We start from the raw sequence: 26,877 nt of genomic DNA on the forward strand, positions 1-26,877 counted from the left end.
AAAGGAACCATTTCGGCATTTGCCTGGAGCAATTTAGGAAAATCGCAGAAAACGTAAATCTGGATGGTCAGATGCGGGATTGAACCATAATCCTCTCAAATGCGGGTCCAGTGTGCTTCATACCATAATAATCCTTTTAAGAAAACTCTAGCCTGAGTACCTATGTACTACTTTTTCAGTACGAAAAATCATTATACAAGGATGGACTGCAAATTTACAAAAGAATTCGACAAGCACAGAAGTTCTTAAATTTAACTTACACAAACATTACCAAAGTAAGGCTCAAAAATACCCCTGGGATTAGAAAAATGGATAAACTATGTGAAGAGCATTTCATTACTACTCCTTATAAAGAAAGGAAACAGTGTAATCATCTGTACACTAAATAAATAAAACCATAGAAAATTTAATTAACCTTTTTTATTTGTCTCTGTACAAAATTATGTTTACATATCAACATCTGCATAAAAACTGATTAGAAAATAATATCCTGTCAGACTGAACAAACTCACCAAGGCCTCGATGTTACCATTACAGTGTTTTAGTGATTTAGGAAGTCCAAAATTTGATTTGTGTCCAATGCACTGAACACGTATGACAAGCACAAGAGCACATGTTGAATAGCACAATTTCAATAATTACAAAAACCATCTGCAATTGACTTCATTCACGAAATGTCATTATCAGTCTCTCTTCTGGAAGAAGCTGCATATGCAATATATCTGAAACACACAAAACAGAAACAACAGCAAAAATGTTCTTGTTAAAGACAGTGGAATATTTTAGGTTTGACTTTACCATGACTTACTGACATGAAATGGAACACCACATTTACATCCACAACACATTTTGAACATTGAATCTCCATCATTTGGTGAATTTACACGTGTTAGTACGATGTTTGTGTGTGCGCGCGCATTGTTACGAATTTGAGGTTACCTGTGGCACTGCCCCAAACGGTCAAAGGCACATGTAAACTACCATACGTTGTAAAGACAGAGAAAGGAACCTGTGAACACTGGAGGCAGTGCCACAAGTTACCCCAAAACACACGCATCATACTAACAGATGACGGTTTAAACCTCTGAAATGCATTGTGAATGTAAATAAACTATGACTGATGATAAACTTGTTGTTTCATGCAATAAAGACAGTAGGCTTGGTATCAGTGTACACTCAGCAATATCGTAATGTATCTGAATTAACATTAAAAAACATGTTTACTTGATGGGTCAGTCCAAATGAAGTGGTTCAATAAAAATTAAGTTGGTTGGTTGCTTGACCATTTTGAAATATTTTATATGTGATTGCCCTATAATTGAGAAATTCAAAACAATTTTAAAAAATTACCTTTCACCTTTACTGAATGGTGGCCATTGTCATTTGCAAGCGCACAACGATGTTTCAGTTTAGAGACGTTAGCAAAAATATGAATATCTCTGCAGTGGGTTACGTTACAACATTGCAATTAACATGATTGTTTTTATAAAAGTGTCCCCTACAACTTTGTCTAGCACGCAAAATACCCTAAATTCAAAAATAAGTCAAAATTACCTCCAAAGTTTGGTATCCAAATTTTCAAAAATCGACTTTTTAGGCCCAAAAATAGTAAACTAGGAGTGATTTATGAGTGTCTATTTTTTTTGTATCGTTAGATATCATACACTACTAGCCTCATATGGAGTAAGAACACTTACAAATGTTTCCTTATTTTTTATGAATTTTTGAAATTTGAAAAATTTTGTAAAGTTTGGCGTTAGTTATCTCAGGTGGGACTGAATATAAAAATATGATTTTTGCACAGTTTGTACACGTATATAATAGCAATGTACTGTAAAAATTTCAACAACGATATCTGACTGTCAACAAAGATATGAATTTTTGAAAATGAGAAAATCCACATTACTCTACAACTCATCATATGGCTGTTGCTTATTCATGTGTGATACTGGCGGGATATAATCAATTATTTGTCACTAGTAGATTTCTTGAATGATGTTCTTGGGCCAGCAGGGTGGTAAAAATGCACAAAAACATTGTTTTCCAAACTTATTCTTTTAACTTGTCGATCATACACACACGCAACTATGTCATTCAACATTAAAGACAGAGATGTAATTTTACTGACACAATGATCCTCATAAATTTCAGTTTTTTGATGTTACATAGCATCAAACTAAGTTTCCTGCAATGCCAAGGAATTTGTGGAAATGCCTTGTTCCTTTCATTGCTATACAGTTTTCAAATCTGGTTTGAAGTGTTGTTTTCATATGCAGAACCACTTCTTTCTTGATCAGAAAATTGGTATTGCCTTCAATATTATCCTCACAGAAGACATACATGTCCTGTACTGTGAGAATTTGGTCTTTGGTTGGTCTTTGTGGGCTGAATTTACTTACTTCACATTTTGTTGTACCTCCTGCTCCATCACATGCATTTTTACCTTGCAAGATGCAAAAAAAAAGTGCCATTCAGCCTCCAACCCACAGTCTACTTTGTGGTTGCACAGATTTGAAAATTCTTTTTGTTCTTATACTGACCACCACTTCCATATGAAAAGTATATCAGCTTCTCAACCTTGGGAAAATTTTCTTTTATGTAATTTATTACATACTTTTGAAACACATGTACAGCCAAAGTGTTGAGCTCCAAGTAATTGCTTAGAATGAAAGTTGAACTGCAAACTTCAGTTTTCTCATTTTAAAAGTTGAGAATAAATGGATGCACTATTCCCTGGTCACCGACCCAGTGGTACCCTTGTATTTAATCCTGAATCACAAATGTAAAATTTTCTGCAAAATCAGCTGGCGCTATGCATTCAGCTTCATGAAGTTGTGCTTTTTTGTTCTCCAAAAACTTACTTTGGATTTGAGAAACTCCAAATACTCTTCCTGAGATTTAAAAACATTTATCATTTCAATTGTGACACATTGTTTGAAGGTAATACTGTCTGGCATTTCCTCATCATATTCGTGAAACAATTCAATAACAGTTTCCTTACCAGGGCATTTATTACACAATCTCATCATGCAGTCATAACTATTAGTCTCACAGACCATTAAATCTAGTAACTCTTTGTAGTTAAGATCACAGAGTTTTGCACATGCAATCATCAGTCTGACATTTTGATGATATAGACAAACACATACGAAGTGTGTCCCTGAGGATCCAGCCAAAATACACCACTTAGGACTGAGGTCACAAAATTTTGACCTAATTTTGCATTCCAGATGAGAATTTTTCAAAGCTACATAAAGTTCATTTAAATTTGACAGCACTAGCCGTTTCTGCTTTGTTATTTTAAATCCATTTATAACAACTCTTTTGATATCTTTGCAACCTGTGCACATTCTACTGTTTTCATCATCAAAAAACCGCTGGATTTTTTAATTGTTTCTTCACTCATACCTACTCCTTTCTTCATTCCTGAAACTGGAAGAATGCCGTGCTCTTTCACTAATTTTTGGGTTAGTTTAACCAAACGATGAGAAACATAGAATTCCTGAAATATTTTTTTCTCTTGACCATGAGTCAGGGAACAAACTCAAAATTTTAACTTTTCTCTCTTTATATGTCACTGAACATTTAGTTTCTCGATTAAGCTCAAATATTCAGTGTCAGATGATGCGGGTGGTGAGTTTTCTTCTTCTGTAGAAATAATGTTGGTATCTGTGTTATTAAAGAATGATTACAAGTCTTTTCTAATTTTGTCTGAAATTTGTTGTACCTTATTTTCAATAGCGTCTTCTTTTTCTGATACTTAATTTTAATTACTTTTGAAGCAGGAGATACGTCAACTTAGAACAAGCAAAATCCAATATGCTAACAGCTTCCTCATTAGGAATATAAATGTCATTAACAAGGTTACATGATTCTGGTTCTGGATTCACAACAAATAGTTTTGAGTAACAATTTGGGCACAGGGAATTTCCAGGAATCATATTATGTTTCACTTGTGAAGCTGTTTAACTCTCACATAACAAAACCACGACAAATGTTCAACCAGAATGAGATTTTCTCTCTGCAGCAGTGTGTGCGCTGATATGAAACTTCCTGGGAGATTAACCGTGTGCCGGACCGAGACTCGAACTCGGGACCTTTGCCTTTCGCGGGCAAGTGCTCTACCATATGAGCTACCGAAGCACGACTCACGCCCGGTACTCACAGCTTTACTTCTGCCAGTATCTCGTCTCCTACCTTCCAAACTTTACAGAAGCTCTTCTGCGAACCTTGCAGAACTAGCACTCCTGAAAGAAAGGCAAAGGTCCCGAGTTCGAGCCTCGGTCGGGCACACAGTTTTAATCTGCCAGGAAGTTTCAGCAACCAAATCAGTCAACCTTTCGCCAGTCTCACCAGCAGCGATAAACACGATGACACCTACAGCAGAGAAAACGGTGATCAACAGAAGAACTGTTCCTCCTCCTCCCAGATTCATCAATTTTTTATGGACAGGACTGAAGAGGAAAAAGCTACTGAAAAAGACACAGAATTATCAGGTATAGAACTCAATGAACACTGTATTTACTTAATATCAGTATATGTATCACCCTCAGGCAACCTAAGCTGTTTCTATAAGAACTTGGCCATAGTATTAGAAAACTAATAAAACGGATATCCTACAGAATTGTAATCTGTGGCGATTTTAACACAGATTTCCTAGTAGAAGATAGCGACCATGTAAACTTCAAAAACTTTATGAATCTCTACAATCTGGAACTAAAGGTTAAATCCCCAACCAGAATAACGAACCACAGTGAATCTTGTCGCGACCAAATAGCTACTGACACAGACTGCACAGCATGCTCTGTAAAGCTAGGATTCGCTGACCACAATGCCCTAATTATACGACACCAGTAAGCAAGCCTCCCTCAAAAAATGTTTACAACACAAACTAGAAATTTCTGTCAAAGCAATATCCACACCTTTCTGTCCCACAAGCAAACAGAAAACTGGCAGGATATATATCAGTCTCAAAATGTTGTTGACAAATCTGAGACTTTTCTAAATACTTTTAGTTATTGTTTCAACTACCACTTCCCTTAAAAACAAAACATATTTCCAATAACAGTAAATCCCCCAAGTGTGTGACCCCTGGTATTATCACCTCAGCAAAAAGAAAAAGGGAACTCTTCAATCTCAGCAAGACAATACTGAAGAATTTGAGAATTACTTTACCAAATATAAAAAATTCTTTAGAAATGTAGTTAATGCAGCCAAAAAACTTCAAAATGATAACCTCTCAAATTATCAGTTACCAAAAGTAAATGCAAGTGGAAAATCATTAATACACACAGTGGCAGAAATCAACAGCTGAAAAGTAATATGAACCTAAAAATAAATGGGAAATCAGTCACAAACAAAAAATAAATAGATGAATTTAACTCATATTTTATTAAAATGTTGAAAGTCTCATAGACCACCTTAAAAATACTCACCTCCCAAACTTAGAACAAAACAACTGCACTGACATGCTATTCTTATTACCAACAACAGAGGCAGAAATAGGAAAAATTATTCATACAAAAATTAACAAAAAATCATGTGCAGGACAAGACCAGATCCGCTGCTTTCTTCTCCATAACTGCAACAACCTCATACGTGAACACTGCCCCACACAATAAACTCTTCATTCATAAACGGCATATTTCCTAATAAATTCAAGACCACAGAAGTCATACCCATTCATAAAAGAGGAAGTAAAGATGATATCAGCAATTACAGGTCAATAGCAGTACTCTCAGTGTTCAGCAAAATATTTGAATATACTATGGCAGACAGACTAAATTCATTTCTGAAAAATAGAAATGCCATATCAATTGCTCAGTTATCTAATACTGAAAAAGCTGTTAATACAAATAATACCCAAGAGTGGTGTGGTTTCTCGATCTGCCACTCTGCTAGACAAAACAAAATAGGCCTTTCTAATACTGCAGCAATTTTTTAACACCAACGAAATAAACGAGACTGTTTTGGCACAAATGATCATTTTATAACACGACAGAATATAATTCACGAAGTACCAATATCAAATGCCTATTAGGCCTAATACAAGCAAAAAGCTTTGTTAGGAAATAGTTTCACATTACATTCATACGCACCAGCTCCTCAAGCATGAGATCGAAAAGTAGTATTACGAAATTTTTATATAAACTTGGTATCGTTTTATTCTTCCATAATTTGTGTGATGCCCCCGTTTTTTCTCCTTCCTCGCCCTAACGAACAATCTTGTCATCACCAATTCTGTAGCTGTTTGTGCCATTGTCAAAATTTGTTCACCGATTAACTTAACTAACCTTGCCAAAATTACAGGTTTAGTTATCCCACGATTATTCTCTGGTTAGGAGTTGTTACGTGTTCGTACAACATGTTTTCCGCATTATTTCCAGAATAGAACTTCAGTGGCTGCTAGCCGGGAACTGTGCAACTGTTCCTTACTAGTGTAGCGATCTGGCCAAAAATTCTCTCTCAAAATTTTATTTTCTTGGAAACACCGAGAAGATAATACATTTTATCCTTTCACACCTGTTATTCCCGTTAGTCATTTATTTCCATTCTGGTACTCTGAATCCATGGATTTGACTAGTAATTATAACAACGCTGATCATTAGCAAACCCAATCAACCACATAATAAGACAGCAATTAGCATTCATCCATTCGGCTATGCTCCGCTCAGCTTGTATAGCCCCAGCCTCTTTTGCCTGTGGAAAGTTTATTTCTTGATGCAACGAGGATCCTCCTGACAGAGACATTGCGTACATTACGCACACATTCAAAAATCAACTTATGATTCATTCGTAAATAAACTTGAAATGTGTTCAGCCACGTTCAAAAACCAACAGGAATGCGTTTCAAACTCATATGAGTGATCAATAAGATAAACATGCACTGGATGCTAGGCGCTTTGTGAAACAAGTTTCCCCCCCCCCCCCTCAAGAAAACGAGGTTGGCGGCCCCCTTTTCCCGGTAGCATCTAGCTGCTTGCACAGCCAACAACCACATTCCTGTAGCCAGAAGCAGGAGAATCTACTGCTCAAACGCAACTCAACTGTGGATGCGCATGAGCCCGCTCGTAACTGCTAAAACTAATATAATGTAAACAGTTGTGACGACACGTTCATTAGAGGCAATTTGTTGTTATGAAGCATTGCACAGTTTTCCCAAAGCCTTTGACACACTTTGCTGTTGGCAGATGCTTGCATGAGCACTGTGTGTTGTTGTATATGCTGCGTTTCCTTTGCAGTTTAAGTTATTTTAGTTTTTTTTTTCTCTCATTTATGTTATATTGTTGAAGTATTATTCAGCAGTAGCGGGATATGGTAATATCCTTTGTTGGAGTATTGGTTCTTACCTTCAAAATTACAAAAACTTAGGCCTAACTGAAAACTAAAACAATGAAAAATTCCCGGGTTCTTCCCGGATCATATATGCACCCAGATACTAGACCTACGTTTTTTTTTTTTTTTTTTTTTTTGTGTAAAAGCAACTTAGATATAAACTCAGACTGGCACCAACATGATACAAGGTCAAAGAACTCTCTAGGGCTAATTCCCCATTCAACAAAACTATACAGCAAAGGTGTCAAATGATGTTGTTGTTGTGGTCTTCAGTCCTGAGACTGGTTTGATGCAGCTCTCCATGCTACTCTATCCTGTGCAAGCTTCTTCATCTCCCAGTACCTACTGCAGCCTACATCCTTCTGAATCTGCTTGGTGTATTCATCTCTTGGTCTCCCTCTACGATTTTTACCCTCCACGCTGCCCTCCAATACTAAATTGGTGATCCCTTGATGCCTCAGAACATGTCCTACCAACTGATCCCTTCTTCTAGTCACGTTGTGCCACAAACTTCTCTTCTCCCCAATCCTATTCAACACCTCCTCATTAGTTATGTGATCTACCCGTCTAATCTTCAGCATTCTTCTGTAGCACCACATTTTGAAAGCTTGGGAATAAAACTACACCCAATAGCAGTGAAGAACATTACACAAGTGAAGGATTTTAAAGTAAAACTATGGTCACTCCAAACTGGACACTGCCTCTATAGCATACAGGAATTCCTTGAAAAGAACCTGCTTTAAGCAACTGCTCCACAAAAACATCAGACAAAGGATCCCAAACTATTGACTATGTAACATAGCTATATGTACGTTTCTAGCATTTGTAGACTTAGAGAAAGCTTTTGACAATGTTGACTGGAATACTCTCTTTCAAATTCTGAAGGTGGCAGGGGTAAAATACAGGGACCGAAAAGCTATTTACAAGTTGTACAGAAACCAGATGGCAGTTATAAGAGTCGAGGGACATCAAAGGGAAGCTGTGGTTGGGAAGGGATTGAGACAGGGTTGTAGCCTCTCCCCGATGATAATCAATCTCTATATTGAGCAAGCAGTGAAGGAATCAAAAGAAATATTCGGAGTAGGTATTAAAATCCATGGAGAAGAAATAAAAACTTTAAGGTTCGCCGATGACATTGTAATTCTGTCAGAGACAGCGAAGGACTTGGAAGAGCAGTTGAACGGAATGGATAGTGTCTTGAAAGGAGGATATAAGATGAACATCAACAGAAGCAAAACGAGGATAATGGAATGTAGTCGAATTAAGTTGGGTGATGCTGAGGGAATTAGATTAGGAAATGAGACACTTAAAGTAGTAACGGAGTTTTGCTATTTGGGGACCAAAATAACTGATGATGGTCGAAGTAGAGAGGATATAAAATGTAGATTGGCAATGGCAAGAAACGAATTTCTGAAGAAGAGAAATTTGTTAACATCAAGTATAGATTTAAGAGTCAGGAAGTCGTTTCTGAAAGTATTTGTATGGAGTGTAGCCACGTATGGGAGTGAAACATGGACGATAAATAGTTTGGACAAGAAGAGAATAGAAGCTTTCGAAATGTGGTGCTACAGAAGAATGCTGAAGATTAGATGGGTAGATCACATAACTAATGAGGAAGTACTGAATAGGATTGGGGAGAAGAGAAGTTTGCGGCACAACTTGACTAGAATAAGGGATCGGTTAGTAGGACATGTTCTGAGGCATCAAGGGATCACCAATTTGGTATTGGAGGGCAGCGTGGAGGGTAAAAATCGTAGAGGGAGACCAAGAGATGAATGCACCAAGCAGATACAGAAGGATGTAGGATGCAGTAGGTACTGGGAGATGATGAAGCTTGCACATGATAGAGTAGCATCGAGAGCTGCATCAAACCAGTCTCAGGACTGAAGACCACAACAACAACAAGTACATTACACATGTGACACAAATATGTAATCATTTTATAGATTCATAGACATGTACCTCTTCTTATAACTGCCTAATATGTATCAAATGACCTGCCCTATATCATGATGTGCCTTTCTGTACAATGTATGATTCAGAGGATCAAAACAAACAAATAAATATATATATATAAATAAACAGGCTGACTACAATAATGCCACACCCAGCAATAATTTACTTTACTGACAATAAATCTAAATGTACATGGGCGTTTTTATTATCAAAGAACAAAATCGAAAGCTCCTATTGTTTAATATTGCATTATTACAAATAAATAAACTGAATGAATATTGGGTGATATTGTTAACTAAATATATGTCACAATTAAATTATATTACAGTGATAGAATAAACCATTTAAAAAGGCAACAGGCATAAGATCAGTTGTAGAGTAATGTGAATTATTTCCTCATTTTCAAAAATTCATATCTTTGTTCACAGTCAGATATCAATATTGGAATTTTTACAGTACGTTGCTATCGTATAAGTGTAGAAACTCTGCAAAAATCGTATTTTTAATACTCAGTCCCACCTGAGATAGGTAGCCTAACCCCAATCTTTACAAAGAATGAAGATCTTTAAATTTAAAAAATTAAGGAAACATTTATTAAGTGTTCTTGCTCCGTATTATGCTAGTATGTATGATATCTAACTATAGGGAAAAATAGACTCTCATAAATCACTCCTTGTTTGTTATTTTTGGGCCTAAAAAAGTGGGTTTTTGAAAATTTGGAACCCAAACTTTCGAGATAATTTTGACTGGTTATTTTTGAGTTTAGGGTATTTTGTGTACTAGACAACGCTGTAGAGGACACTTATCTAAAAATAATTATGTCAATTGCAATGATGAAACTTAACCCAGTGCAGACATATTAAAATTTTCGCTAATGTCATCAGACTGAAAAATCGTCGCGCACCTACAAATAAAAATGCCCGCCACCCAGTAAAGGTGGAAGATAAATTATTTTAAAAAACTGTTTTGAACTTCAACCGTCACTGGATCACTTCACATGGATTGACCCGACTATAGCGTACACTGATGTCTAGGTTATGTTGATAAGAGGGCAACTCGGTTACGAGTCTGTGATTGCGATATTAGTAACAGATTGATCTGGAGTATAGTTCGACGTCGAAGTTTCTTACATCAAAAGTACAAACCAATACAAATACAATACAGCTGTTTCCTTGCCTGCCATACACTCCAACTCATTTATTTTCACCTTTTATTCCTGCCATTTCCAGCATCTGTAACCTTTAAACTTTGTGCACGACATCTTAATAAAGAAATGGGCTATGTGGTAAGCATTTTCATAAAGGAAACCAACTAGTATACTAATCATATCAACCTTCGCACACTGTCCCAGTCAACAATGGAACGGATACATTGTAAGCATATTCTTACAGAAACTTAACACACATCATAGTATGTCATGTTATATTTAATGCTTTCCTTACCTGTCCTGCTGTAGGCCTGTGTGTTCTCATGCGTATGTCGACAGCCGCTACAAATGTGGCATGACCTTTCTCTGCTTTACTATTGCCGCGGAAAAAATACATATTTTTCACAAGTTATGCTTGTGAATAAAGCTCTACCCGCAAACACCGCAACATGCTACACATCCGATTTATAATTAAGCCTCGTGATCCCAAACAAATCTACCTACACATTACACCTGTCAACTATCGCAAAACAGAATGTTTTGATTGGCTGATTCTATCATCGCTGACTTCGATATCGAGCTAATATCTTTGGAATGGGAAGCAGTTTAGGTCGGGAAAAATAAACACTCGTCTCTTATCATGTTTAACATCGAAACGCTCTGTAAACTGTCAGGATAATTACGAACTGCTGCCACCAGCTGGAGGTTTTAAACTTAAAGCTGAAAAATAATTTGCAGTGAAAGCCTTTGAATAACATTTTATCTGCCGTAAATACAACGAGTATCAGATTTCAACAGACTTATACATCTATCACTGATAAAAGTTTAGGCGAACTATAAGCCGTAGTAGGTCATTTGCTTAGAGCAAAGCACTATAAACAGGTTCATTAGAGAAGATACCATGTTTGATTACACAGCAATATTCAATAAAGCATTGCGGACTGCTGAAATGTACACCGTACGCTATCGATGTATCAATATCGATACCTTGATAGTAAACAGAGAGAGGGAGATAAAAAAAGGTGTGCAGTGCAAAATTTCGAAAATACAGTTGTAGGCATTTAAGCTGCGGAAATGGCATTTAGCTATGCTGCTCTAACATACATTATTGCATTAATAATTGATGCTCTTTTAATATTCTCAGCTATATTTCATGTAAGTTTGTGTGACATGCGTTTTTCGTAGTAGTGACTTAGTGAGTCTTATGTCCGTTTGGTGGACTATTCAGAAGGAAGTCCCTTCTTTATTTCACTTATTTTTTTAGGTTATAGCTTTCGACGAACTGAAGACTGATTATAAAAACCCCATCGATCAGTGCAATAATTTGAATCCGGTAAGCTGTATTCGGCAAACCACGCCTCCTAGCTGCCTGAAAATAACATGAGCCTCTGCAGTAATGTCTTGTTTCTTTACAGCTTGTCTTACCTGAATACCTGGTACATCTTTTCTTTAATATTTTGTTCCTCACGGCTGGAGAATGGTTTTCACTGTGTCTGAATATTCCACTCATTGCATATCACTTTCACAGGTAAGCTGCTTTCATCAAATGTATACTTATGTATGACACGATTCTTGAAGTGTACTGAATAAGACAGTGGGAACTATGTTATTACTGTAGCACCAAGCTGTCTTGTATGACACTTCAGTTTCTTTACGACAAAAGCAAGTGCAACAACTTGGTGAAGGTTCGTAAGATTGTGAATAGGGTCATTCCATGTCAATTCAACCAATTTGAGAAAATGTTCCAGCTGATAGTCTCAGATTTGGCTGAAATTTAGCACACCAATACTACCAAGTGTGGAACACTCGCGTACAAAATTTTAAGTTCCACTGCCAATTAGTTCCAGAATTATGGCTTGTGAAAGTAGGTGGCGTGACCCGGAAATTGCAACCCGCATCTGGTAACCTATGTTCAGACCCAACTTCAGGTCTTCAATAACTTTGGAACCGTTCCACACAGTCCACTGAAATTTTTACAACCCAGTAACATCCACTTAGAGAACCTACTCTGTGAATCAAAACACCAACAACATATTACGGAGGGAAAATAAAAAATTTCAAAATGTGATTAAAAAATGTAATACGTTAAAAGGTACATATTGTAGGTGCCCTGTATGCCTAATATAATTCACTCAAAAAGGGTATAAATTTTTTTTTGTGGTAAGCTTAATGTGGCCTAAACACACGCAGAACTCATCTTGCCCATATAAGTCACACAAACAGAGTTACATGCACATGAAAGTACAAAAATTTGAAAAATTACCTGAAAAATATGGATTTTCTAAGTGTGGTAGCACAAAATGGACAAGTGATATCCAAGCCACATTTCAAACACTGAATAAGTAGACCATAATATAATATGTGGCAAAATTTCAACTTGTTATTGCAAGGCATTTGTGTATAATAATAGTTGACAGAGATGTGTTTGGTTACGTTTCTTTTAACACGCTTTAGCAAGTAATAGTGATGATGCAGACAGCATGTTTCAGATAAAGCTGCAGCAATTGTTGGGAACCATTAGGCAACAGAAAGTTAAACAATGGTAGTTTTCAGGGATAGAACGAGTCATTGTTAGGCAGGAACAACAAATGAAACAAGCAACAATTACAGGTTACTCATGTTTTTAAGATTCTAGTTCAGACTGGTCAGTACTGTTGTGGAAAGTCAGTATGGAGGCAGAAGATTGTACTAGTGGTGCTTTTGTTCAAAGAGGTTGCAGTATTGGTAGAGCGCAAATATCTGAATGTCCTAAGACAACATATGGAACAAGATGTGGCATTCGCTTTGTACTGTATGATCTGGATGAATCAGACCAAGATTTGTTGTTACGGAGATCCGGTATACACACTGTGGGCACAAGAAGTACAGTTCCAGGAAACGTTAGTGTTTGTTATCATCATATGAAAGTGTTTCTGAATAAGTATTATTACCTACAAAGAAGTTGTTTTGATCCATTTCGGATTCATAAGAAGACAGTGAAGTGTAGCCTCAGAGAAATTGATATAAAATCAGTATTGAAAGTGAATCAGTGCATGGGACTTCACATGAAACCAGGACCAAAGTTATGTTCCATGTGTGTTACACTTCTAAAAAATGAAAAAATGAAGAATATTCCGATAATTTATATGACAGTGACAAAGAGTATCAGTCACCTACAACCAATTAAATACTTCAGTGACTGCTCTTGGTTTGTCTCCCATGAAGACACACAAAGTTGGGAAAAGAGATAAGCCCAGCTATGGTAGAAGAAAACTACGAGAAGATCAAATGGAATTAAAGCACAAAATAGCTGACACACACATGGTGGAAGAGGAAGAACTATCTGCTCCAAAGGAACAGAAATCATGCCAGAAATGCTCTGATTTGGACAAAATTGTGCACGATTTGAAAGGAAAATGTGCCATATCCACACACCAGAAAAAAGTAGTTATTCTTTCCCTTGCACCTTCCAGCTGGTCCATTGACTACACTAGAAAGGAATTCAATGTTTCTACATACATGGTAAAGCAAGCAAGGAAAATAAAAGCAACCCAAGGAGTGCTTCCACAACTTCAGCAGGCTCAGGGTAAGCAATAAATAAAGGTCCTAGTGTCGGAGTTTTATGAAAATAATGACTACAGTTGAATAATGCCTGCGAAAAAAGACTATGTAATGGTGAAAATGGGAAATGTACGTGTACAGATGCAAAAAAGACTGTTGCTATGCAACATATCAAAACCATATGTAGAATTCAAGGAAAAGTATCCCAATACCATAGCAGGTTTATCATCTTTTTTTCAATCTTCAGCCAAAATGGGTTGTGCCTGTAAGTGCAAGGGGCACACACAATTTTTGTGTATGTGAGACCCATCAAAATGCTAAGCTGATGTTTGCTGCTATAAAGGATTCTGGTCTGGATTACAAAGGTGCAGTGAAGCTGCTAGCGTGTGACATTAGTTCCTACCAGTGCATGATACGCAGGTGTGAAATGTGTCCTGGTAAGGCAAATCTTGCAGAACACATGAATAACAAACTGTATGGTGAACTCCTTATGAATGATGATGATGAACTTGTTTCTTATAAACAATGGACACACATGGATTGCACAAGTCTTGCAACAAAGCAAAGTACAGTGGAAGATTTTGTTGAAATGAAATGTGTTGTCAAAAAATGGACAAACTGACTGCATACAGCTTTACAGCAATAGCACAATCGGCTTATCTCTAGTTTTGTGAGGATAATTTGAAACAAGATGAACTTACAGTAATAATAGACTTTTCTGAAAATTATGCATTTATAGTTCAAGATGCCATCCAAGGATATCATTCGGACAACAGTCAAGCAACTCTCAAGCCATTTGCGATTTACTATAGAGGTGAATCAGGTGATGTGTCTGTCATGAACCTGTGCGTTTTTAGTGACTGTTTAATTCATGATGCCATTGCAGGTCATGCCCACATTCGCATTGTCGTGGCATATGTGAAAAACAAGCTGCCTCACATACATTTTGCAAAATACTTCATTGATGGGGCAGCTAGTCAGTACAAAAACTGTAAAAATCTCAAAAATTTATGCTTGCATTACCATGATTTTCAGATTCACGCAGAATGGAATTTTTTCGCAACAATTCATGGTAAAAATGTATGTGATGGTATTGGTGCTACCATTAAGTGCACGGCATCACGAGCTAGTCTGCAGCACCCTACAGAAGGTCCAATTCTAACACCTCTTCAATTATTTACCTGGGTACAGAAAAATATCTCTGGCATACAATCATTCTATATTTTGAAAGATGAGGTGAAATCAGTCAAAGAGTTGCTAAAAAGCAGACTAGAACACGTTAAAACTATTGCAGGCACAAGGAGCCATCATCATTTCTCTCCAGCGGACTCTGACAATGTGCAGATGAGCAGACAATCCGGTTATAACTATAGGTTCATGGACAACATGTGTCTTCACAGTGTGTCTGACTCAGGAATCAGAAGCAAAAGCAGCAAAATACAACCAGGTTGCTATGTTATTGCTGTTTATGATGGCAAATGGTACTTAGGATGTGTTGCAGAGTGCTGTGAAGCAGAAGGTGGTGTATTTGTGAACTTCATGGCACCAGCAGGACCAGCAAGATCATTTCAGTGGCCACGTTTGGCAGACAGGTGTTGGATTCCTTTTGAACATATTCTTATGATAGTTCCAGTTCCTACCACAGTGTCAGGAAGACAGTACAATTTGCCACTCAATGTACAGAGTACAGTAGCTAAAGTGTGGGAGAACTTCTGTTCGAAGCACAATCGACTGGTTTTTAGCAGTTAAGGTGCAGTAAACATTAATGATAGGTTGTGTTAATCTGTCTATATGTTGTTGCTTAGTGATCAAACAGTTGTGGGAGAGGATAAGAAGAGGTAGAACAGTTTACGATATGTTTTTACAAATTTGTGTTGTGGAACAATGGCCACATCACCAAATACATCTGTCAACTTCCATTGTACACAAATGTCTTGCAATAACACGCTGAAATTTTAAGATATACAGGGTGATTCAAAAAGAATACCACAACTTTAAAAATGTGTATTTAATGAAAGAAACATAATATAACCTTCTGTTATACATCATTACAAAGAGTATTTAAAAAGGTTTTTTTTCACTCAAAAACAAGTTCAGAGATGTTCAATATGGCCCCCTCTAGACACTCGAGCAATATCAACCCGATACTCCAACTCGTTCCACACTCTCTGTAGCATATCAGGCGTAACAGTTTGGATAGCTGCTGTTATTTCTCGTTTCAAATCATCAATGGTGGCTGGGAGAGGTGGCCGAAACACCATATCCTTAACATACCCCCATAAGAAAAAATCGCAGGGGGTAAGATCAGGGCTTCTTGGAGGCCAGTGATGAAGTGCTCTGTCACGGGCTGCCTGGCGGCCGATCCATCGCCTCGGGTAGTTGACGTTCAGGTAGTTACGGACAGATAAGTGCCAATGTGGACTCTCCATACAGTTGATTGTGGAATTTGCAGCTCTCTGCTAGCTCTGCGAGTCGATTTTCCTGTGCTGCGAACAAATGCTTGTTGGATGCGTGCTTCATTTTCATCACTCGTTCTTGGCCGTCCAGAACTTTTCCCTTTGCACAAACACCCATTCTCTGTAAACTGTTTATACCAATGTTTAATACACCACCTATCAGGAGGTTTAACACCATACTTCGTTCGAAATGCACGCTGAACAACTGTCGTCGATTCACATCTGCCGTACTCAATAACACAAAAAGCTTTCTGTTGAGCGGTCACCATCTTAGCATCGACTGATGCTGACGCCTAGTCAACAGCGCCTCAAGCGAACAAATGTACAACTAAATGAAACTTTATAGCTCCCTTAATTCACCGACAGATAGTGCTTAGCTCTGCCTTTTGTCGTTGCAGAGTTTTAAGTTCCTAAAGTTGTGGTATTCTTTTTGAATCACCCTGTATATCATTATGTTCTACTTATGCAGTGTGTGAAACTTGGCTTGGATACCACTTGTCCCTTTTGTGCTACCACACTTTGAAAATCCGTGTTTTTCAGGTAATTTTTCAAATTTTTGTATTTTCGTGTGCATGTAACTCAGTTTTTGTGACTGATATGGGCATGATGAGTTCTGTGTGTGTTTAGGCCACATTAAGCTTACCACAAAAAATTTATACCCTTTTTTTGTGAACTATATTTGGCATACAGGGCACCTACAATATGTACCTTTTAATGTATTACATTTTTTTATTTTCCCTCAGAAATATGTTGTTGGTGTTTTGATTCATGGAGTGTGTTCTTTAAATGGATGTTACTGGGTTATAAAAATTTCACTGGACTGTGTGGAATAGTTCCAAAGTTATTAAGACCTGAAGTTGGGTCTGAAGATAGGTTGCCAGATGCGGGATGCAATTTCCGGGTCACGCCACCTTCTTTCACAAGCCATAATTCTGGAACTAATTGGCAGGGGAAACTAATACTTTGTACACAGAGTGTTCCACATATGGTAGAATTAGTGTACTAAATTTGTCAAATCTGAGACTATGAGCTGGAGCCCCTGGTTGAACTGACATGTTTGTGATGTACACTTTGTGTTAATATGACAGATAGTGGCCAAAAGGCAGGTTCTTAAATCTTGATTTCGTTCAGAACATTCTGATTTTTACTGTAATCTTCACGTTTTTTCTTTAAATAGTACTTTATAATTTAATTGACAGTGAAAGCCAGAGCTTTACATGTCCTTTTTTCCACTAACAGTGGAGAGTTTTATGCAGTTGCATTTTGTTTCTACCAACCCTGTCCCCACTGCAGCTCTCTTTGCATCTCATACTCAGGGATGTAAAGACCACAAGAATTTGGTAGTATCAATGAGTAAAGATGTCATCACTCATTTCCCAGAACTTAAATCTTCTGCCACTTCCCTCATATTCTTGGTACCTATGCTTCCAAGATAATATTCTTCATTGTTTACTGAGCCATGTGACTTTGGCCTTTTGCTCTTTGAATCACTTTGTTTTCTCTTTGTAAATAATTCAGTTAATATAGTATCCAAATTCCTCTATCCAATATGCATGAGAAGTCAGTGCTCATGACATAATGATTAAGTAACGTTCAAGATTAGCGACAGAAATATTACTACAGTTCATGTGTTTGGAAATGTGATGAATTGTTAAGAATGTCTGTTGAAACTTTGTAGCAGATTAAAAATGTGTGCTGAATTTCTAGATCTGTATTCAGTAAACCACTGTGAACTGCAGAGGTACAAAGGGTAAGTCATGTTTACTAAGTTGTTACATCTTTTTCCTTTTCCGTTCGTGTATGAAATGTGCAAAGAATGACTGTTTAAATACCTCTGGGCATGCTGTAATAATCTAATCATGTCGTCATGATCCCTAAGGGATGTGATATACTTGCGTAGTGGTTGTAGTATATTCCCTGCATCATAATGTAAAGTCAGCATCTCTGCTACATGCTCCCACAGATCAATCGCCAGCCGTGGTGGGCGAGCGGTTCTAGGCGCTCCAGTCCGGAACCGCGTGACTGCTACGGTCGCAGGTTCAAATGCTGCCTCGGGCATGGATGTGTGTGATGTCCTTAAGTTAGTTAGGTTTAAGTAGTTCTAAGTTCTAGGGGACTGATGACCTCAGGTGTTGTGTCCCATAGTGCTCAGAGCCATTTGAACCATTTAATCAGACAATCTTGTGGCAATTCATGCTGCCCTTCTCTGTATACGTTCAATATTCCAAGTTAGTCCTATTTGATGTGGATCCCACACCCTTTAGCAATATTTCAGAATGGGTCACAAGTGATTTGCAAGCAATCTCCTTTGTGGACTGATTGCATTTCCCTAGTATCCTACCAACAAACTGAAGGCTGCTACCTGCCTTACCTATGACTGAGCTATGTGATCATTCCATTTCCTGTCCCAACAAAGTGTTACACCCAGGTATTTGTACGAGTTGACTGATTCCAACAGTGACTCATATATGAACAGTTAATTACATTCCAGAACGTCTGCAGCTAGTTGGCCCATCTTTACACCTATTTGAAATCTTATCAAGATCTTACTGAATATTTATACAGCTGCTTTCAGACATTACTTCATTATAGATAACTGCAATATCAATGATAAGTCTTAAGTTACTATTAATATTGTCTGCAGTGTCATTAATATACAACATGAACAGCAAGGAACCCAACACACGTCAAAAATTACTTCTAGTACATCTGTCGATGACTTTCCATCTAAGATAACTTGCTGAAAATCAGCCCAGTCACAAATTTTGTTCAGTATCCCAGAGACTGTAGACCTGCCAGGTTAATGGAGAACGCTAACGCGCTGCTTCCTGGACTCAGGTAGGCGCACTGGTCCCGGATCGAATCTGCCTGGTAGATTAACGATGGGGGCCAGTATGCCGGCCAGCCTGGATGTGGTTTTTAGGTGGTTTTCCACATCCCGCTAGGTGAATACTGGGCTGGTCCCCACATCCTGCCTCAGTTACATGACTCGCAGACATTTGAAACACGTTCACACTATTTCATGGTTTACACTTGACGCAGACAGCTGGGGTACACTGATTCCTTCCCAGGGGGTATGGGATGGCGGCAGGAAGGGCATTCGGCCACCCCTTCCATTAACTATGCCAAATCCATTCATAACACTGCCGACCCTCCGAAAACTTCAGGACAAAGGCAGACACAAAAGCAGAAGAAGAATCCCAGAGATTGTACATTCGATAAGAAATGTAAGTGTGGTACCAAGTCAAGTGCTTTTGTGAAATTCACTGCCTTGATCCATTGTTTCAGGATGTTGTGTGACAATCACATGAGTTGGGTTTCACTTGACCAATATTTTTGGAATATGATGTGGCTTGCCTACAGGAGGTCATTCTATTTGGGACACCTCATTACATTTGAGTGCAGAGAATGTTCTAAGATTCTATAACAAGTGGATATGAAGAATATCGGTCATTAGTATTGTAAAACACTTCTGCTACCCTTCTTGTGGACAGATGTAAACTGTGCTTTCTTCAACTATCGGACACTGTTTTTTTTAGAGGGTTCTATGATAGATTGTAACAGTTGAGCTAACTCAGCCGCTAATTGAGTATGGAATGTGACCAAGATTACATCTGACACTGGGGCTTTGCTGAATTTTAATGATTTTTATATGTTTCTCAATCCACTGACACTAACATCTATTTCAATGTGCGAAGCATACAATTACTACTGTCATCATCGTACCTTTGCAAATGATCTAGCTGAGAACAGTAGAAAGTTGTGATCCTATGTAAAATTGGCAAGCCTGTCAAAGGCATTTGTCAAGTCGCTCATTGATGAATCTGATATGGCTACAGAATGTAACAAAAAGAAATCCAAAGTTTTAAATGTCACCTTTAAGAAATTTTTTGTGCAGAAGCAGCTTACAAATATACCGTTGTTTGACAATTGCACAGGCTCTCATGTGGAGCACATGGTAAGAGGCATCCCTGGCATAGAGATGCAACTGAAATAGTTGAAAACAAATAAGTCATGTTCAGATGGAATTCCAGTTCGTTTTTTTTTTTTTCAGAGTACCGTATGGCATTGGCCCCTTACTTAGCTTGCATTTATCTTGAATCTCTTGCCCAATGCAAAGTCCCAAGCAACTTGAAAAAAGTGTGGATGACTACTGTGTATGATTGTAAAAGAACGGACCCCCAAAATTGCAGACCAATATCCTTAATATCAGTTTTCTGCAGAATTTTTGAATGTACTCTCAGTTTGAATGTAATAAATTCCCTTATGACAGAGGACATGGTTACAGAAAGAATCGTTTATAAGAAACTCAGTTTGCCGTTAAATCATGATGGTCTGCAAACTGTGGGTGAAGGGCAAGTGGCAGATACTATATTTCAAGATTTCTGAAAAGTGTTTGACTTGGTGCCCCACTGTAGAATGTTAACAAAGGAAGACGCATGTGGAACAAGTTGCCAGAGACATGAGTGGCTAAAAGATTTATCAAGTGTTCATCAGAGACAGGGATTCACCAGAAGTGGCTCAGGGAAGTATGATAGGACTACTTGGATTCTATATACCGTAGACATACATGATTTGGTGGACAGGGTGGGCAGCAATCTGCAGTTGTTTCCTGATGATGCCATAGTATATGGGAAGTTGTTGTCTTAGAGTGACTGCCAAAGGATGCAAGCAAGATGGCTTACACAAAATTTCTAGATCTACATCTACACTCAGCAAACCACTGTGAAGTGTATGGCAGAGCGTATGCCTCACTATTCCAGTTACTGACAATATTATGAAAAGGGAAGTTGCTACTCGCCTTGTAGTGAAGATGCTGAGTCGCAGATAGGCGCAACAAAAAGAATGTCACAAATAAAGCTTTTGGACAGTAAGGCATTCATCAACAATAGGCAGCAAGCACATGCAAAATGCAACTCGCACACACATGACTGCTGAAACCACAGTTTCAGTTGCCTGAGACTAACAAAGGCCTTACTGTCCAAAAGCTTTATTTGTGACATTCTTTTTGTTGTGTCTATCTGTGACTCAGCATCTCCACTATATGGCAAGTAGCAACTTTTCTTTTCAGGATATTGTTACAATTCATTCTGGATTTTCCATTGTTTTCCCCAGTCACTAAGGTTTCTTCTGCCTTTCAATTACATATGGAGCATGGGAAGAATGATTGCTTGAAAGCCCCTGTGTATTCTTGTAGTTATTCTAATCTTATCCTCATGATCCCTATGTGAGCAATACATAGGGGTTTGTAATGTATTTCTAGAGTCGTCATTTAAAGCCAGTTCTTGAAACTTTGTTAGTAGACTTTCATGGAATAGTTTATGTCTACGTTAAACAGTCTGCCAGTTCAGTTTCTTCATTACTCTGTTACATTAGATTCAGTTTTCATTCCATAGACCCAAAAATGACATGGTTCTCATGGGTCTGGAACAAATCAGAAAATGTAACAGAAAAAACATAAAACATTTGAATATAATAAATATTCACTGCCCTGATCATTTGTCAGGAGACTTTCAAAACAGTTGAATACATTACAGTAAACAGGAACTGATAATATTTGGAGAATTAAAAATCTGCCAGACTGAAACATAGCTATGCACTTTTAATAAATTTATCATACATAAAGTACATAATCTTGACTGCTGTGGTCAAGTGCTGTCAAAACTGAAATCTAACAGACATTTTTACTTAAGCTGGTCTAACAGTCCCTGTTAAGACATTCATTTATAGAGTAGAAGGAGTTGCCTTTCAAAAAGTCTTTCAAACTTTGTTACAACTGTGCTTTATCTAAAACAAAGCTTTTAATGGTTGCTGCAATTTGTTGAAAATGCGTGTTCCTGAATACTGGACCCCCTTTTGGACCAAGATAGGTGATTTTAGGTATCTATGTAGGTTGTTATTATTTCTAGCATTGATATTGTGTTTTGAGCTATTGATTGGAAATAGCGATATTACTTGCAACAAATTTCATTAAGGAATAAATGTACTGCAAAGCACTGGTTAGAATGCCAGTTTTCTTGAACACATTTCTGCATTATGTTCTTGAATTTACGCCACAAATGATTCTTATTACACACTTTTGCGTGCTATAAACCGTTGCTTGGTTTGACGAGTTATCCCAGAATATGATCCCGTAAGAGATGATAGAATGAAAGTGAGCAAACTATTCAAGTTCTTTCATATTTATATCTCCTCCATCTAACATCGTTCTCTCTGCTGTGAATCACACAGTCAAAGGATTTTGACACATCACAGAAAATGCCAGTAACCTGTAATACAGACTTGTCAGTGTGCTTCAGCAGTTGTGTGGTGTGCTCTTCGCAACTGAATTTGTTAAGTTCCAATACCAGGAATTTAACACTGTCAACCTCTTTGACCCGCATGTCTTTGTATGTTATACACATGCTGGAAGAAACACTCTTACAAGTTCTGACATGCATATAGTGGGCCTTTTCAAAGTTTAATGACAGTGCATTAGCTTTAAACCATTTATTAATGTCGGTGAAAGTTTGATTAGCAGCCATTTCTAAGTCCGTACTTGACTTTTTTATTTCAATGTTTGTATCATCTGCAAACAAACTAAACTTAGCATCTGGCAATGTAACAGACTAGAGTTCATTAATGTACACAAGAAAAAGCAGTGGTCCCAAGACGAAACCTTGAGGAACACCACATGTAATTAATTCCCAATCAGATGAAGACTGGCTGCTTCCTGCACAGGTATTTCACACCACCACCCCTTGTTTCCTATTACACACCATAATATTCTAATGTATTTAAGAGAATGTTGTGATTCACACAGCCAAAGGATTTTGACACATCACAGAAAATGCCAGTAACCTGTAATTTGTTATCTAATGAATTAAGTATGCTCTCACCGTATGTGTCAATAGCTTTCTCTATATCGGAACCTGGAAGGAACCCAAACTGTGACTTGGACAACATATTACTTGCAGTCAGACACTTAAGGAGATGCTTAAACACAACCTTTTCAAGTATTTTAGAAAAAAGCTGGCAAAATTAAAATATGTCAGTAGTTTGATGGTATGTGTTTATCCCTCTTCTTGTAAAGAGGATTTAATTTCAGCATATTTTAACAAGTCTGGAAATGTTCCACTGATATGAGATCGATTACACAAATAACTTAAGATAGAACTGAGCTTGCATGAGCACTCTTTGATTAACTTCGTTGCTATGTTATCATAACCACTAGAATAATTAGATTTTTTTGTGATTGGTGCTACTTCTTTCGGAGACATGAGTTTCATTTCCATTTTACTGAAATTAGTTGTAAAGACTGGTCTCGGATACTCCATTATACTGTTTACCAAAACTGATAAGACCAAGCTGTCAGTAACAGAAGTAAAGTACTTGTTTAAGAGATTTGTGACATTACATGCACTTGTTACCAATGTCTCATTTATTTTTAGAGCTATCTGTTACTCTTCATTTTTGACCTCACCTGTCTGTATTCACAATATTCCATATAGTTTTTCTTTTGTTGCTGAGGTAATTGTATTTTTCTCATAATGAAGTGCTTAAATTTCTAGATTACTTCCTTCAATATATTGCAGTATTCTTTTTAATGCATTACAATGCTAACATAAGAGCTCTTCCTAGATGGTAGATACAGTCTCCTGTTTATCCCAGTATGAGATAGTAGGTACAGTTTTCTGTTTATCCCATTATAATATCTTTAGTCTTTGTGTAATCCATGGTTTATTTTTAGATTTTTGTTTGATTTGAGTTACCTTTAGGGGAAAACAATTTTCAAAAGAGGAGTTAATTTTATTAATGAATGCTTTGTATTTTTAATTTTAGTCAGAAGTATTGTAAACATCTATCCTGTTCTTGTCTCCTAAAATTATCAGTTTTTGACTTATTTATTACCTTCCTGTACTCATACGTAGTTTTTTTTAAAATCTTGACAAGTTTCAGTACTTAACACAGATAGCCTATTTAGTATTGGTTTTGTTATATGACATTTTTTTTCCCTAGATTTGTCTAGAAAGATATTATCAATAGCAGTCTCCTAGCATTTACGTATCATGGTTGTAAAGTTCACAGTAGAAACTAAATGACTGTTACTGATTGCAATAATTATTCACTAACAGAGCTTTTCAATAAATCCACATTAAAATGGCCACCAAACACTAGTACCTTGGCGATCGCGGTGGCCACGCGGTTCTAGGCGCTGCAGTCCGGAACCGCGCGACTGCTACGATTGCAGGTTCGAATCCTGCCTTGGGCATGGATGAGTGTGATGTCCTTAGGTTAGTTAGCTTTAAGTAGTTCTAAGTTCTAGGGGACTGATGACGTCAGATGTTAAGTCCAATAGTGCTCAGAGCCATTTTTTGAACTAGATCCTTATTTTTACTGCAAGGTGGGACAACAAAGCTTCCAGATTTTTTATGAAGAGGTTAAAGTTTCCTGAAAGTGCTCTGTATATACTTTGTATTATAAAGGACTTATTATGAAGTACTACTTCTGTTGTACAATCTTCTAAGTGCTGCTTCAAGCAAAATTTATTAATATCAACATTCTTGAAATCGAAACACTTTCTGACAAATGTGGCAACTCTCTCATTTCTCCATATTTTCTATGCAGAAGTAAGTAGCTAACTTGAATCCTGTAACATTCAACATATCTATACCAGTAGTCACATGACGTTCAGAGGAGCAGATTATGTCAACTGGTGTGATCAACTCTGATTCTCCAACATAAATAAGCTACTCATTAAATATACCTTTTAGTCCTTGGATATTCTGATGCTCTAAGGGTAATTGATTTTGTGCACTGCCTGAATTACAGCTGGATGAACCTAATTTTTCTGTCAGGTTTTGAATGTATCCAGCTTCAAATACAGGGGCTTTTTGCATGAATTTCGTACATTAAAATTTTCTTTCTAGCTGCTTGTTTTATCAATGTGAATGTCATTCAAGTCTGTCTCTGAGCATCTTCTGTTTCTGCTCTTCCTTGCCCTAAAAAAACTACTGTTCAGTCACTTGTAACCACTGATAATTTACCAGTTGTGATTAGTCCCCCCCCCCCCCCCCTCCCAAGTTATTTGCTGTTACCCCAGACAGTTCTCCCTTCCCTTTCCTGTTGAGGTGAAGGCCATGCTTAGTATTGTCCCACCCACTGATAGTCAACAGGAACCACACTGATCTAAGACCCCATACCTGACCCAAGCAGCCACTCCAGTATCTCATGATGCTGAAGCTGTCCTTACGAGACCACTCTCACTTAAATAATCGTGGCCCCTGTCTATACTGTGGCCTGGCCCATACACTATAGTGCCTTCCTCTGTGAAGCCTTTTCAGATTGAACCTACACCCTTATCACCTCACCCACACTTGCACTAGGTTTAAAAGAACTTACGACCTGCTAACCTGACCGTACTTCATCCTGCAACAGTTGGCCAACACCTCTACCATGTGAACTACCTAACTACATAACTTTCTTCTTCACAACTTTTTCTGTTGTCTTATCTCTGAAACACTTTTTGAAAGTTTGTTGTGTCCTGTCTACTCTTACATCTACTTGTGCCTCATCAGTTTCAAACTGTGCCAACAGATCAAACCTGTTTTCCAAATTGACAACAAAACTGTTTGAGAAAGTCCTATTCCTATTTCTTATCACTTCCCACTTCTCTCCCTCCCCCCACACCCCTTAACCTTTTCAGATCTTGTTTTGCCCCATCTTGTTCTGCCTGAAGGGCAGCAGTCTTCTCCTCCTGTTCCAGATCTTCCTGTCTATGCCGTAAATCCTACATAACCAATGAGCCTTAGTTATTTCCCCAATTCCCTTCTGTTACGATCTGTTCTACTGGGTAAATATGAGGAGGTACCCAAGAAACTGGAATAACATTGCCATGGACAGAACTTGTGTAGTATGTGTTTTAGCCATTAGGCTTTTATAGCACAACTCATTACCAGTTCAGTGCTGCCTTGTCAACCTGGCTTGTTCTGTGCATGTGCAGTGACTGTTTTTGCTAGTACGGTTTTGGTGTTGTTCCATTTGTTATGGCAAGTTTAAGTGAACAACATGCAGCTGTGAAATTTTGTTTTTTACTTGGGAAACTATTTTAATGTTGGAAACATCTTACCATGGTGATGCTATGAGAAAAACGTGTGTGAGTGGTTTGCTCGATTTAAAAATGGCAACTCCTGCTCTATGTTGAACATTTCATGTTCCTAACTGACACTACCAATTTTTTATCTAGTTTACTGAACATACACGAAGTGTGACAATAAAGTAATGAGACTGATTTTCTTTGCAAGATGTGGTAACCCTGCAGGCTTATGTAGGCACAATATCTTTGACCTTGGTCTATAAGCTGCTTCTAGTCCAAGCGGCACATTGACGCCACTGCTCAGTCGTGAGTTGTGCTGTAATAAGTGAACACATGTTTGTGTCTCTCGTCATGGAAATTAATAAAAT

At 37.7% G+C, this 26,877-nt stretch overlaps 1 protein-coding gene and 1 long non-coding RNA gene across 2 annotated transcripts in view; one reads left to right on the forward strand and one right to left on the reverse strand.

Moving 5' to 3' along the window:
• Window positions 1-404: 404 nt before the first annotated feature.
• LOC126416536 (uncharacterized) lies at window positions 405-10,995 on the reverse strand. The gene is made up of 2 exons (XR_007575479.1): window positions 10,734-10,995; window positions 405-722 (listed from the first exon to the last, which is right to left on the reverse strand). It is a non-coding gene; the product is annotated as an uncharacterized LOC126416536 (long non-coding RNA).
• Window positions 10,996-11,337: 342 nt separating this feature from the next.
• LOC126416136 (protein cornichon) overlaps window positions 11,338-26,877 on the forward strand; it is an 85,580-nt gene continuing 70,040 nt past the window's right edge. Inside the window, exons 1-3 of the mRNA XM_050083677.1 lie at window positions 11,338-11,593; window positions 11,703-11,771; window positions 11,854-11,966. Of these exons, the coding sequence (XP_049939634.1) occupies window positions 11,513-11,593; window positions 11,703-11,771; window positions 11,854-11,966 (263 nt within the window). The 5' untranslated portion in view covers window positions 11,338-11,512. The remainder of the gene's footprint in view (window positions 11,594-11,702; window positions 11,772-11,853; window positions 11,967-26,877) is intronic.

This window comes from Schistocerca serialis, chromosome 8, assembly GCF_023864345.2.
Source record: "Schistocerca serialis cubense isolate TAMUIC-IGC-003099 chromosome 8, iqSchSeri2.2, whole genome shotgun sequence".
NCBI lineage: Eukaryota > Metazoa > Arthropoda > Insecta > Orthoptera > Acrididae > Schistocerca > Schistocerca serialis.